Raw genomic sequence first — 14,185 nt, forward strand, 5'->3', positions numbered from 1 at the left:
ACACCCACGGTGTTACCAGAGCGTCCACAGCTATTGCCTGAGGGTCCCTTGACCTGGAACAATATCTGTCCAGTTTTTTGTTGAGGCGAGACGCCATCATGTCCACCTTTGGTTTTTCCCAACGGTTTACAATCATGTGGAAGACTTCCGGGTGAAGTCCCCACTCCCCCGGGTGAAGATCGTGTCTGCTGAGGAAGTCTGCTTCCCAGTTGTCCACTCCCGGAATGAACACTGCTGACAGTGCCATCACATGATTTTCCGCCCAGCGAAGAATCCTTGCCACTTCCGTCATTGCCCTCCTGCTTCTTGTGCCGCCCTGTCTGTTTACGTGGGCGACTGCCGTGATGTTGTCCGACTGGATCAATACTGGCTGACCCTGAAGCAGAGGCCTTGCCTGACTTAGGGCATTGTAAATGGCCCTTAGTTCCAGGATATTTATGTGAAGTGACGTTTCCATGCTTGACCACAAGCCCTGGAAATTTTTTCCCTGTGTGACTGCTCCCCAGCCTCTCAGGCTGGCATCCGTGGTCACCAGGACCCAATCCTGAATGCCGAATCTGCGGCCCTCTAGGAGATGAGCACTCTGTAACCACCACAGGAGAGACACCCTTGTCCTTGGAGACAGGGTTATCCGCTGATGCATTTGAAGATGCGATCCGGACCATTTGTCTAGCAGATCCAACTGAAAAGTTCTTGCGTGGAATCTGCCGAATGGAATCGCTTCGTAAGAAGCCACCATCTTTCCCAGGACCCTTGTGCACTGATGCACTGACACCTGGCCTGGTCTTAGGAGTTTCCTGACTAGGTCGGATAACTCCCTGGCTTTCTCTTCCGGGAGAAACACCTTTTTCTGTAGTGTGTCCAGAATCATCCCTAGGAACAGCAGACGTGTCGTCGGAATCAGCTGCGATTTTGGAATATTTAGAATCCATCCGTGCTGTCGTAGTACTATTTGCGATAGTGCTACTCCGACCTCTGACTGTTCTCTGGACCGTGCCCTTATCAGGAGATCGTCCAAGTAAGGGATAATTAAGACGCCTTTTCTTCGAAGAAGAATCATCATTTCGGCCATTACCTTGGTAAAGACCCGGGGTGCCGTGGACAATCCAAACGGCAGCGTCTGAAACTGATAGTGACAGTTCTGTACCACAAACCTGAGGTACCCTTGGTGAGAAGGGCAAATTGGGACATGGAGGTAAGCATCCTTGATGTCCAGAGACACCATGTAGTCCCCTTCTTCCAGGTTCGCTATCACTGCTCTGAGTGACTCCATCTTGAACTTGAACCTTTTTATGTAAGTGTTCAAGGTTTTCAGATTTAAAATGGGTCTCACCGAGCCGTCCGGCTTCGGTACCACAAACAGCGTGGAGTAATACCCCTTTCCCTGTTGTAGGAGGGGTACCTTGATTATCACTTGCTGGGAATACAGCTTGTGAATGGCTTCCAATACCGCCTCCCTGTCGGGGGTAGACGTTGGTAAAGCAGACTTCAAGAACCGGCGAGGGGGAGACGTCTCGAATTCCAATTTGTACCCCTGAGATACTACCTGCAGGATCCAGGGGTCCACTTGCGAGTGAGCCCACTGCGCGCTGAAATTCTTGAGACGGGCCCCCACCGTGCCCGAGTCCGCTTGTAAGGCCCCAGCGTCATGCTGAGGACTTGGCAGAAGCGGGGGAGGGCTTCTGGTCGTGGGAAGAAGCTGTCTGTTGTAGTCTTTTTCCCCTTCCTCTGCCCCGGGGCAGATATGAGTGGCCTTTTGCCCGCTTGCCCTTATGGGGACGAAAGGACTGAGCCTGAAAAGGCGGTATCTTTTTCTGCTGCGAGGTGACTTGGGGTAAAAAGGTGGATTTCCCAGCCGTTGCCGTGGCCACCAGGTCCGATAGACCGCCCCCAAATAACTCCTCCCCTTTATACGGCAATACTTCCATATGCCGTTTGGAATCCGCATCCCCTGACCACTGTCGCGTCCATAATCCTCTTCTGGCAGAAATGGACATCGCACTTACTCTTGATGCCAGAGTGCAAATGTCTCTCTGTGCATCTCGCATATATAGGAATGCATCCTTTAAATGCTCTATAGTCAATAATATATTGTCCCTGTCCAGGGTATCAATATTTTCAGTCAGGGAATCCGACCAAGCCACCCCAGCACTGCACATCCAGGCTGAGGCGATTGCTGGTCGCAGTATAACACCAGTATGTGTGTATATACTTTTAAGGATATTTTCCAGCCTCCTATCTGCTGGCTCCTTAAGGGCGGCCGTTTCTGGAGACGGTAACGCCACTTGTTTTGATAAGCGTGTGAGCGCCTTATCCACCCTAGGGGGTGTTTCCCAACGAGCCCTAACCTCTGGTGGGAAGGGATATAGTGCCAATAATTTTTTAGAAATTAGCAGTTTTCTGTCGGGGGTAACCCACGCTTCATCACACACTTCATTCAATTCATCTGATTCAGGAAAAACTACGGGTAGTTTTTTCACACCCCACATAATACCCCTTTTTGTGGTACTTGCAGTATCAGAGATGTGCAAAACCTCCTTCATTGCCGTGATCATGTAACGTGTGGCCCTACTGGAAAATACGTTTGTTTCTTCACCGTCGACACTGGAGTCAGTGTCTGTGTCTGGGTCCGTGTCGACCCACTGAGGTAACGGGCGTTTAATAGCCCCTGACGGTGTTTGAGACGCCTGGACAGGCACTAACTGAGCTGCCGGCTGTCTCATGTCGTCAACAGTTTTCTGTAACGTGCCGACACTGTCACGTAATTCCTTAATTACGGCCATCCATTCAGGTGTCGACTCCCTAGGGGGTGACATCACCATTATAGGCAATTGCTCCGCCTCCACATCATTTTCCTCCTCATACATGTCGACACACACGTACCGACACCCAGCACACACACAGGGAATGCTCTGATAGAGGACAGGACCCACTTAGCCCTTTGGGGAGACAGAGGGAGAGTTTGCCAGCACACACCAGAGCGCTATATATGTATAGGGACAACCTTACAATAAGTGTCTATCCCTTATAGCTGCTTATATCTGTTATTTTGCCAAATAAGTGCCCCCGTCTCTTTTTTACCCTGTTTCTGTAGTTGCAGGATGCAGGGGAGATTCTGGGAGCCTTCCTACCAGCGGAGCTGTGTGGGAAAAATGGCGCTGTGTGCTGAGGAGATAGGCCCCGCCCCCTTCACGGCGGGCTCTTCTCCCGCTTTTTTCTGGAAAACTGGCAGGGGTTAAATACATCCATATAGCCCAGGAGCTATATGTGATGTATTTTTCGCCAACTAAGGTAAATTCATTGCTTCCCAGGACGCCCCCCCCCAGCGTCCTGCACCCTCAGTGACCGGAGTGTGAAGTGTGCTGAGAGCAATGGCGCACAGCTGCAGTGCTGTGCGCTACCTTATGAAGACAGGAAAGTCTTCTGCCGCCGATTTATGGACCTCTTCTTGCTTCAGCATCTGTAAGGGGGCCGGCGGCGCGGCTCCGGGACCCATCCATGGCTGGGCCTGTGATCGTCCCTCTGGAGCTAATGTCCAGTAGCCTAAGAAACCCAATCCACTCTGCACGCAGGTGAGTTCGTTTCTCTCCCCTAAGTCCCTCGATGCAGTGAGCCTGTTGCCAGCAGGTCTCACTGAAAATAAAAAACCTATTTAAACTTTTACTCTAAGCAGCTCAGGAGAGCCACCTAGATTGCACCCTTCTCGTTCGGGCACAAAATCTTAACTGAGGCTTGGAGGAGGGTCATAGGGGGAGGAGCCAGTGCACACCAGCTAGTCCTAAAGCTTTTACTTTGTGCCCAGTCTCCTGCGGAGCCGCTATTCCCCATGGTCCTTTCGGAGTCCCCAGCATCCACTAGGATGTTAGAGAAATAAGAGTTGTACAATAACGAGAAGATCTTTGCATGCAGGCTGTAACATGTGCCACATCATATTTAGAGGCCGCATATGTAGGGTCACCGTGCACACCCTACTCTGTGCAGAAAAGGGGCCAGGGGAGAGCAGCCCTAATCTCCTGGCTGCGCATTAGTAATCCTCAGGTCGCACTAGCTACTGCAATAACATAGCATTTATGAAAACACTGAGGGTGGTCTGCAGAGAATTAAGTAGCATCTATATGGTGCTAGGGCCACGCTGCTGCAGTGGAATGTATTACTACTATACTACGACTAAAGAGGACATCCAAAAGCCCTGGCCTGCATCGGTGTATGTGCACTCACCCATGCCAGTATGCTATCTGTGTGCTTCTCCAGTGCTCTTGGCTGATAGAAGGATTCCTGACAGGAGACACAAGGCAGAGATTTCAGACCAGACTAAGCAAGCGCCCCACGATTTCTGAAGTCATATAATCAGCATGTAGTTATAGAAGGACAGCAGCGCGTTACAGTTAGGAATGACGGCAGTAATAAAGGAAGCATTAGACAGAGGTGATGTAAGAGACCCTTCTCAGCACCCAACACAGGAGTCTGCTATGCCAGGCTAAATGCTGCAGGCTGCACACAGGAAGAGGTGACTAATCCCATGCCACAGCAGTGACCATGTGCAGCTCAGCAGGTAGCCCGGGTATAGAATGAGAATAACTGAGTGTGAGCTGTGTAGAATAGCGGTACGTCAGTACAATAAGCTACAGTAAGAAGACGGGTCTGACAGGCCTGTGTAGCGGGGAGTGTTCAGGGACTACAGCCTGAAGGAGGCCTATAACCAGCAATGGGCGCAGGTAATGAGTGTGGGTGAGACACAGATCTTGTGCAGAACGAACAAGTAGATGCTGAGAGACTTTTTAGGATAAGAGGTTCTGGGGGAGATGTATTATACCCACACAACACCGCTTCCTTTACTGAGGCAAAGCAGGAAGCTACACTGACAAGATGTATTAACATCTTGCCTGCCAAAGCAGTGGAGTGAACCCCCCCCACCGGTGATCCCCACCAGAGCGCGCAGTGCTGATGCGCCGTCTTGCTCCTCTCGGCTGGCTCCACTGGGCATGAGTGAGATCTCGCTACTCCTGCAAGATCTCACATGCAGCCTGCAGCTAGCAGCCGCCAGTCAGGGACAGCACTGCTGTGGTGTATGAGTAACGACACCTGCAGCTGTCACAAAAGGCTCCCCCAAGCTGCAGCTCCAGGACTGGGGGAGCCTTTCACATACAGTACACCTGCTCATTAAGAACTGTCTGTTGCCAGTTTTGCTTGGTCACTGGTAATTTGCCACCCATTCGGTCTATATAGGATACCTTGCTGGATGTTGAATGCGGATTTGTTTTTATTATTGTATACTCTTATATATTACATTTGTGTGATATGAAACGTTTTAACAAGCTACACTATATACCTCCTGTCTCGTTTTCCCCAAGCCACACTGCTGTTTGTGTAAGAGATCAGGAGATCAGTATCAAAGAAAGGAACTACAGTGGTTTCCCAAGTATTACTTCAGCGCTGGTGATAGGAATTTTTTCTTCTTGGTGTGACGTTCTGTTATATGTAATATATGTGCTGGCTGGTTCCCACAGGACTGGCAGCGCTGCGTGTATAAGACGTCATGCGGCAGCCAGGACTCAGTATTTGGCATCACATTGGCTAGTTTCACAGGAGTTTGTGTGCGAGCTTAGAAGGAGAGATGCCTTATGCCGAATCCCAGGTGCCCTATGGCACCCAATACACACAGTGCTGCCTATCCCCGCGTGTAACCAGCCAGCACATATATTACATACATCAGAACATGTATGTTTATATGTGCTAAGCGGTTCCCCCTGCACTCTGTGGTTGGAACTCAGCCGTTGCTGATGTGATCCATGATTGGGAATAGTAACCTGTGGCGAGGGAAGTGGGGTGAGCCACTTTGCCCGGAGCATGGCGAGCTTGCATGGGTATACGGTTCTACTGATGGTGGTCACCCATTACCAAACACGTAAGATTTGACACCAAAAAAAAATTGTGTTGACCTTTTGAACCTGCCGGCCTAATGCATGTTGAGACCATTTGGGGGTCAATGTATTGGCTATCGACCTAAATTCTTTAGATCTTCTACACCACACCCAGTTGGCACAGCAGCAAGTATGGAGGAAGCATGTGCTGTCCGGGTGTAGGGGTGTGTATACAGTATCAGTGACTCCGCTGCAGGTAGGGTAGCATGTGGTGTAGAGGTGTGTATATATCAGTGACACAGCTGCAGGTAGGGTAGCATGTGGTGTAGGGGTGTGTATACAGTATCAGTGACTCCGCTGCAGGTAGGGTAGCATGTGGTGTAGAGGTGTGTATATATCAGTGACACAGCTGCAGGTAGGGTAGCATGTGGTGTAGGGGTGTGTATATATCAGTGACACAGCTGCAGGTAGGGTAGCATGTGGTGTAGGGGTGTGTATATATCAGTGACACAGCTGCAGGTAGGGTAGCATGTGGTGTAGGGGTGTGTATATATCAGTGACTCCGCTGCAGGTAGGGTAGCATGTGGTGTAGGGGTGTGTATATATCAGTGACTCCGCTGCAGGTAGGGTAGCATGTGGTGTAGGGGTGTGTATACAGTATCAGTGACTCCGCTGCAATAAGGGTAGCATGTGGTGTAGGGGTGTGTATATATCAGTGACACAGCTGCAGGTAGGGTAGCATGTGGTGTAGGGGTGTGTATATATCAGTGACACAGCTGCAGGTAGGGTAGCATGTGGTGTAGGGGTGTGTATACATCAGAGACACAGCTGCAGGTAGGGAAGCATGTTGTGTAGGGGTGTGTACACATCAGTGACAGCTGCAGGTAGGAAAGCATGTGGTGTAGGGGTGTGTATATATCAGTGACACAGCTGCAGGTAGGGTAGCATGTGGTGTAGGGGTGTGTATATATCAGTGACACAGCTGCAGGTAGGGTAGCATGAGGTGTAGGGGTGTGTATATATCAGTGACACAGCTGCAGGTAGGGTAGCATGTGGTGTAGGGGTGTGTATATATCAGTGACACAGCTGCAGGTAGGGTAGCATGAGGTGTAGGGGTGTGTATATATCAGTGACACAGCTGCAGGTAGGGTAGCATGTGGTGTAGGGGTGTGTGTATATATCAGTGACACAGCTGCAGGTAGGGTAGCATGTGGTGTAGGGGTGTGTGTATATATCAGTGACACAGCTGCAGGTAGGGTAGCATGTGGTGTAGGGGTGTGTGTATATATCAGTGACACAGCTGCAGGTAGGGTAGCATGTGGTGTAGGGGTGTGTATATATCAGTGACACAGCTGTAGGTAGGGTAGCATGTGGTGTAGGGGTGTGTATATATCAGTGACACAGCTGCAGGTAGGGTAGCATGAGGTGTAGGGGTGTGTATATATCAGTGACACAGCTGCAGGTAGGGTAGCATGTGGTGTAGGGGTGTGTATATATCAGTGACACAGCTGCAGGTAGGGTAGCATGTGGTGTAGGGGTGTGTATATATCAGTGACACAGCTGCAGGTAGGGTAGCATGTGGTGTAGGGGTGTGTGTATATATCAGTGACACAGCTGCAGGTAGGGTAGCATGTGGTGTAGGGGTGTGTATATATCAGTGACACAGCTGCAGGTAGGGTAGCATGTGGTGTAGGGGTGTGTATATATCAGTGACACAGCTGCAGGTAGGGTAGCATGTGGTGTAGGGGTGTGTATATATCAGTGACACAGCTGCAGGTAGGGTAGCATGTGGTGTAGGGGTGTGTGTATATATCAGTGACACAGCTGCAGGTAGGGTAGCATGTGGTGTAGGGGTGTGTATATATCAGTGACACAGCTGCAGGTAGGGTAGCATGTGGTGTAGGGGTGTGTATATATCAGTGACAGCTGCAGGTAGGGTAGCATGTGGTGTAGAGGTGTGTATATATCAGTGACACAGCTGCAGGTAGGGTAGCATGTGGTGTAGGGGTGTGTATATATCAGTGACACAGCTGCAGGTAGGGTAGCATGTGGTGTAGGGGTGTGTGTATATCAGTGACACAGCTGCAGGTAGGGTAGCATGAGGTGTAGGGGTGTGTATATATCAGTGACACAGCTGCAGGTAGGGTAGCATGTGGTGTAGGGGTGTGTGTATATATCAGTGACACAGCTGCAGGTAGGGTAGCATGTGGTGTAGGGGTGTGTGTATATATCAGTGACACAGCTGCAGGTAGGGTAGCATGTGGTGTAGGGGTGTGTGTATATATCAGTGACACAGCTGCAGGTAGGGTAGCATGTGGTGTAGGGGTGTGTATATATCAGTGACACAGCTGTAGGTAGGGTAGCATGTGGTGTAGGGGTGTGTATATATCAGTGACACAGCTGCAGGTAGGGTAGCATGAGGTGTAGGGGTGTGTATATATCAGTGACACAGCTGCAGGTAGGGTAGCATGTGGTGTAGGGGTGTGTATATATCAGTGACACAGCTGCAGGTAGGGTAGCATGTGGTGTAGGGGTGTGTATATATCAGTGACACAGCTGCAGGTAGGGTAGCATGTGGTGTAGGGGTGTGTGTATATATCAGTGACACAGCTGCAGGTAGGGTAGCATGTGGTGTAGGGGTGTGTATATATCAGTGACACAGCTGTAGGTAGGGTAGCATGTGGTGTAGGGGTGTGTATATATCAGTGACACAGCTGCAGGTAGGGTAGCATGTGGTGTAGGGGTGTGTATATATCAGTGACACAGCTGCAGGTAGGGTAGCATGTGGTGTAGGGGTGTGTGTATATATCAGTGACACAGCTGCAGGTAGGGTAGCATGTGGTGTAGGGGTGTGTATATATCAGTGACAGCTGCAGGTAGGGTAGCATGTGGTGTAGAGGTGTGTATATATCAGTGACACCGCTGCAGGTAGGGTAGCATGTGGTGTAGGGGTGTGTATATATCAGTGACACAGCTGCAGGTAGGGTAGCATGTGGTGTAGGGGTGTGTGTATATATCAGTGACACAGCTGCAGGTAGGGTAGCATGTGGTGTAGGGGTGTGTATATATCAGTGACACAGCTGCAGGTAGGGTAGCATGTGGTGTAGGGGTGTGTATATATCAGTGACACAGCTGCAGGTAGGGTAGCATGTGGTGTAGGGGTGTGTATATATCAGTGACACAGCTGCAGGTAGGGTAGCATGTGGTGTAGGGGTGTGTATATATCAGTGACTCCGCTGCAGGTAGGGTAGCATGTGGTGTAGGGGTGTATATATCAGTGACTCCGCTGCAGGTAGGGTAGCATGTGGTGTAGGGGTGTGTATACAGTATCAGTGACTCCGCTGCAATAAGGGTAGCATGTGGTGTAGGGGTGTGTATATATCAGTGACACAGCTGCAGGTAGGGTAGCATGTGGTGTAGGGGTGTGTATACATCAGAGACACAGCTGCAGGTAGGGAAGCATGTTGTGTAGGGGTGTGTACACATCAGTGACAGCTGCAGGTAGGAAAGCATGTGGTGTAGGGGTGTGTATATATCAGTGACACAGCTGCAGGTAGGGTAGCATGTGGTGTAGGGGTGTGTATATATCAGTGACACAGCTGCAGGTAGGGTAGCATGTGGTGTAGGGGTGTGTGTATATATCAGTGACACAGCTGCAGGTAGGGTAGCATGTGGTGTAGGGGTGTGTATATATCAGTGACACAGCTGTAGGTAGGGTAGCATGTGGTGTAGGGGTGTGTGTATATATCAGTGACACAGCTGCAGGTAGGGTAGCATGTGGTGTAGGGGTGTATATATCAGTGACACAGCTGCAGGTAGGGTAGCATGTGGTGTAGGGGTGTGTATATATCAGTGACACAGCTGCAGGTAGGGTAGCATGTTTTTGTCAGGGTCTAGGCCGCATATACACACACAAGCAGGCAGACGATACACCGGGCACGGGGTGATAAGATCACACAGGCTCATGCCAGGCTCTCACCCAGGATCCCTCGGGCGCAGCCTCCTCGCCGCTCCGGCCTCTCCCGATCGCCGCCCGCCCGTTCACCCGGTACACTCGGTAGAGCCGCGGGCCCCGCACGCACAGATAGAGCAGGCCGGCTCCCCGCAGCCACCTCCGCAGGATGCCCTCTCCCCCGGCTGCCATCGCTCTCCGGCGCTCACACACAGCCGTCGCCGCCGGGACCGTTAGCAGCTCAGCGGATGGAAGAAGAAGCGGCGATCTGACGTGATTGGCAGGCGTTTCGCCCAATCTCCGGGCATCAACGAGAGGTGGGCGGGGCGCCGGTGACAAGGGGCGGGGCGTGGTGTTCATGTGAAGGAGATGATAAGATGACTGAGGTGGGGGCGAGGCTTAGCAGAGACATGGGCTCTGGGTATGTTGCTTAGCAAAAGCAGAGCCTATCCGGAGCCGAATACACACGGAAGTGATCGTCTGATTGGACAGTACAGGCACAGTGGGCGCGGCATAATCTACAGAACGGAAGGTCTGCTGGGCTGGACGGTTCCTTTCCTTAGAGAGCGCAAATGCCCAAGTGGGCTAGTGTCAGTGATGATTATCAAAGGATGTACAATCGATGGTAGATGGTTCTTTTAACAGACAGATATAAAACCATCGATTGTTCAGCTCACGATGGTTGAGCGCTGCGCAAGATATATCCATGGCCGTCATTACTCCTCCTTTCACATCGCACAAATAACCCAGGTTGACATGGGTCAGTGTGCGAAGTGAAAGCACCATGGCGGAATTAGGTGCCTGACCCGGTAATTCAACCCGGGAATAAAGAAGTGTTATTCCGGGTTGAATACCGTGTTCAGTGGCTGCGTAAATGGATTCTGACCTGTTTACTAGATAGAGAGAGGCGGCGCGGAGATGAGCTTGTGGCATACTGGAATGTTAGGAGACAAGAGATATTGGAAATTTCCAAAAGCCATTTAATTCTTATCAGTGAGTAGGGGAGTTTTATGGCCCCAAAACCAGTTCTGGCAGACCCTGCCACATGTAGGGGTTTAGGACAGGAAGTGCAGGGGAACAAAGCACAGGATCAGTTCAGTGGGAGCTGAGGTCTGAGGATGGAGGGCACAGGCTAGTGTCCAGGAGAAACGCAGTCCGGGGACTGTGGAACAAGCATGGTCCACAGTCCCTGGCATGATGGAGAGAAGAGCAGCGTGTGGGTGTTGCTATGAAGAGAGGGAGAGCCCATATCTGCAGTGTAACAGGAGAGCCAGCAGCTTCAGTGAGAGATGGAGAGTGCAGTGTGAGAGCCACAGTATGCAGAGTACAGTGGAAGGAACCAGGAACAAAGGACCTTCAGGTGTACCCAAGAAGCAGGACGGGAGGTGTGAGTCTGTGGGAGAGGACGAGCTGGGCGAGTGGTAGGAATCACGTTTGGCGGAAGGCCCCCAGTAACGTGTCCATGAGAGATCCCGTTTAGATAGAGCCCCTAGCGAATGGGGGAGAGCACACTGAAATGAATCTCAGTTTGCGGAAGCCGCACTACTGATTCCCAGAGACTGCGCTGGTATGTACTGTACTGTAATGCTGTCACATCATTGTCAATGCTGTTATTGCCAGTGAAGCAAATGAAAGGAGATGTAACCTGATGTAACCCATATGAATATTGTGCTGTTGAGAAGAAAAAGAAGTTAAATGTTATTGTCGTGATAACCCTGTCTGATCTGTGAATAAACTGCTTGCTTATGTGATGAGACGGCCTGGTGTGCAATGCTTTTTAAAATGACTGATGGACCTGCCGCTGCCCGGCTATCACAAGCTCATCTCCCAGCGTGGCCCCCGCTGCCGGCTCCGCCCAGCCCGTCGCTGTGGCAACCGACCCGGTATGTTGCCAGGTTGGAAAGCCAGCGCAGAGGCTCTGATGCCGGATCTCACCCAGGAAGGACCCGTTTCCAATACCCGGGTGGGATCGGCATTAGAGATCTGATTACATACCTCCCAACTTTTCATATGTTAAAAGAGGGACACACGCGCGGCTAAGCCGCGCGCGTTCCCGAAAAGGGGTGTGGTTTAATAAAGGGGTGTGGCTTTGTGGGAGGACCCGCGATCGCGAGCCACGCCCCGTTTTCGTCACTGAGGGGGCATGCCCAGCGCTCTGTGAGCCGCTGGCATGTCCCCTCTCCCTCTGACTCCAGTGAATAGACACTGTGCGCATGCACACAGCGTCTATTCACCGCTGCTCTGCTAAGCAGGGCAGCGAGAGACAGAGCCTCCCAACTGCCCCCCCTCCCACCGCGGGACACTGCGGCCCGCGGGTGGGACAGTCCTCAAAAAATGGGACTGTCCCACGAAAATCGGGACAGTTGGGAGGTATGGTATTAATAGCAGTGTAGGCCCATGGGCAAAGCAATACACTGGGGCCCCTACCCAACCTGCAGGGGTGGGAGGTTCTATCCGCGTCAGGTTTGATGTCCCGTGGGCGGTTGGGGGTGTTCTATCATCCACTCAGCATGTGGGACCTGGAGCAGTAATTTCAATACCTCCCAACTGTGCCGATTTTTGCGGGATAGTACCATTTTTTTGGGACTGTCCCACCCTCGGGCCGCAGTGTTCCGTGGTGGGGGGCGTGAGGGGGGGGGGGGGGGGGGGGCAGTTGGGAGGCTCCTGTCACTCACTGCTCTGCTTAGCAGAGCAGCGGTGAATAGATGCTGTGCACACAGCGCCTATTCACTGGAGACAGAGGGAGAGGGGGCATGCCAGCAGCTCAAAGAGCGCTGGGCATGCCCACTCAGTAGGGATGGCCATCGACCATCGATGATTCAAAATTATTGATGGTCTATGACCGATGGTAACTACTTTTACCATCGATGGGGGAGAACCAGATGGTTTCCCGCCATCGATGATAAAGACAATCAAATATTTTTCTCTGACGTCCTAGTGGATGCTGGGGACTCCGTCAGGACCATGGGGATATAGCGGCTCCGCAGGAGACAGGGCACAATAATAAAAGCTTTAGGATCAGGTGGTGTGCACTGGCTCCTCCCCCTATGACCCTCCTCCAAGCCTCAGTTAGATTTTTGTGCCCGACGAGAAGGGTGCAATCTAGGTGGCTCTCCTGAGCTGCTTAGAATAAAAGTTTAAGTTAGGTTTTTTATTTTCAGTGAGTCCTGCTGGCAACAGGCTCACTGCTACGAGGGACTTAGGGGAGAGAAGAAAACTCACCTGCGTGCAGGATGGATTTGCTTCTTAGGCTACTGGACACCATTAGCTCCAGAGGGAGTCGGAACACAGGTCTCACCCTGGGGTTCGTCCCAGAGCCGTGCCGCCGACCCCCCTTGCAGATGCCGAAGTTGAAGAGGTCCAGAGGTTCAGAAACAGGCGGCAGAAGACTTTGTCTTCATAAGGTAGCGCACAGCACTGCAGCTGTGCGCCATTGTTGTCAGCACACTTCACCAACAGTCACCAACTGTCACTGAGGGTGCAGGGCGCTGGGGGGGGCGCCCTGGGCAGCAATGTATAATACCTTTTTATGGCTAAAATACATCACGTATAGCCCTTGAGGCTATATGGATGTATTTAACCCCTGCCAGATCTCACAAACTCCGGGAGAAGAGCCCGCCGAAAAGGGGGCGGGGCCTATTCTCCTCAGCACACGGCGCCATTTTCCTGCTCAGCTCTGCTGTGAGGAAGGCTCCCAGGCTCTCCCCTGCACTGCACTACAGAAACAGGGTTAAAACAGAGAGGGGGGCACTTATTTGGCGATATGATTACATATATAAAAATGCTATAAGGGAAAACACTTGTATAAGGGGTTGTCCCTGTATAATTATAGCGTTTTTGGTGTGTGCTGGCAAACTCTCCCTCTGTCTCCCCAAAGGGCTAGTGGGGTCCTGTCCTCTGTCAGAGCATTCCCTGTGTGTGTGCTGTGTGTCGGTACGTGTGTGTCGACATGTAGGAGGACGATGTTGGTGAGGAGGCGGAGCAAATTGCCTGTATTGGTGATGTCACTCTCTAGGGAGTCGACACTGGAATGGATGGCTTATTTAGGAATTACGTGATAATGTCAACACGCTGCAAGGTCGGTTGACGACATGAGACGGCCGGCAAACAAATTAGTACCTGTCCAGGCGTCTCAGACACCGTCAGGGGCTTGTAAAAACGCCCATTTACCTCAGTCGGTCGACACAGACACAGACACGGACACTGACTCCAGTGTCGACGGTGAAGAAACAAACGTATTTTCCTTTAGGGCCACACGTTTCATGTTAAGGGCAATGAAGGAGGTGTTACATATTTCTGATACTACAAGAACCACAAATAAGGGTATTATGTAGGGTGTGAATAAACTACTTGTAGTTTTTCCTGAATCAGA

At 51.3% G+C, this 14,185-nt stretch overlaps 1 protein-coding gene across 1 annotated transcript in view; it reads right to left on the reverse strand.

Annotated features, from left to right (window-relative positions):
- ABHD16A (abhydrolase domain containing 16A, phospholipase) overlaps positions 1-10,178 on the reverse strand; it is a 50,775-nt gene extending 40,597 nt beyond the window's left edge. Inside the window, exons 1-2 of the mRNA XM_063938074.1 lie at positions 9,841-10,178; positions 4,219-4,275 (exon numbers count right to left, since the gene is read on the reverse strand). Coding sequence (XP_063794144.1) covers positions 4,219-4,275; positions 9,841-10,173 — 390 coding nt within the window. The 5' untranslated portion in view covers positions 10,174-10,178. The remainder of the gene's footprint in view (positions 1-4,218; positions 4,276-9,840) is intronic.
- Between the last annotated feature and the right edge of the window lie 4,007 nt (positions 10,179-14,185).

This window comes from Pseudophryne corroboree, chromosome 8 (genome assembly GCF_028390025.1).
Source record: "Pseudophryne corroboree isolate aPseCor3 chromosome 8, aPseCor3.hap2, whole genome shotgun sequence".
Classification (NCBI taxonomy): Eukaryota; Metazoa; Chordata; class Amphibia; order Anura; family Myobatrachidae; genus Pseudophryne; species Pseudophryne corroboree.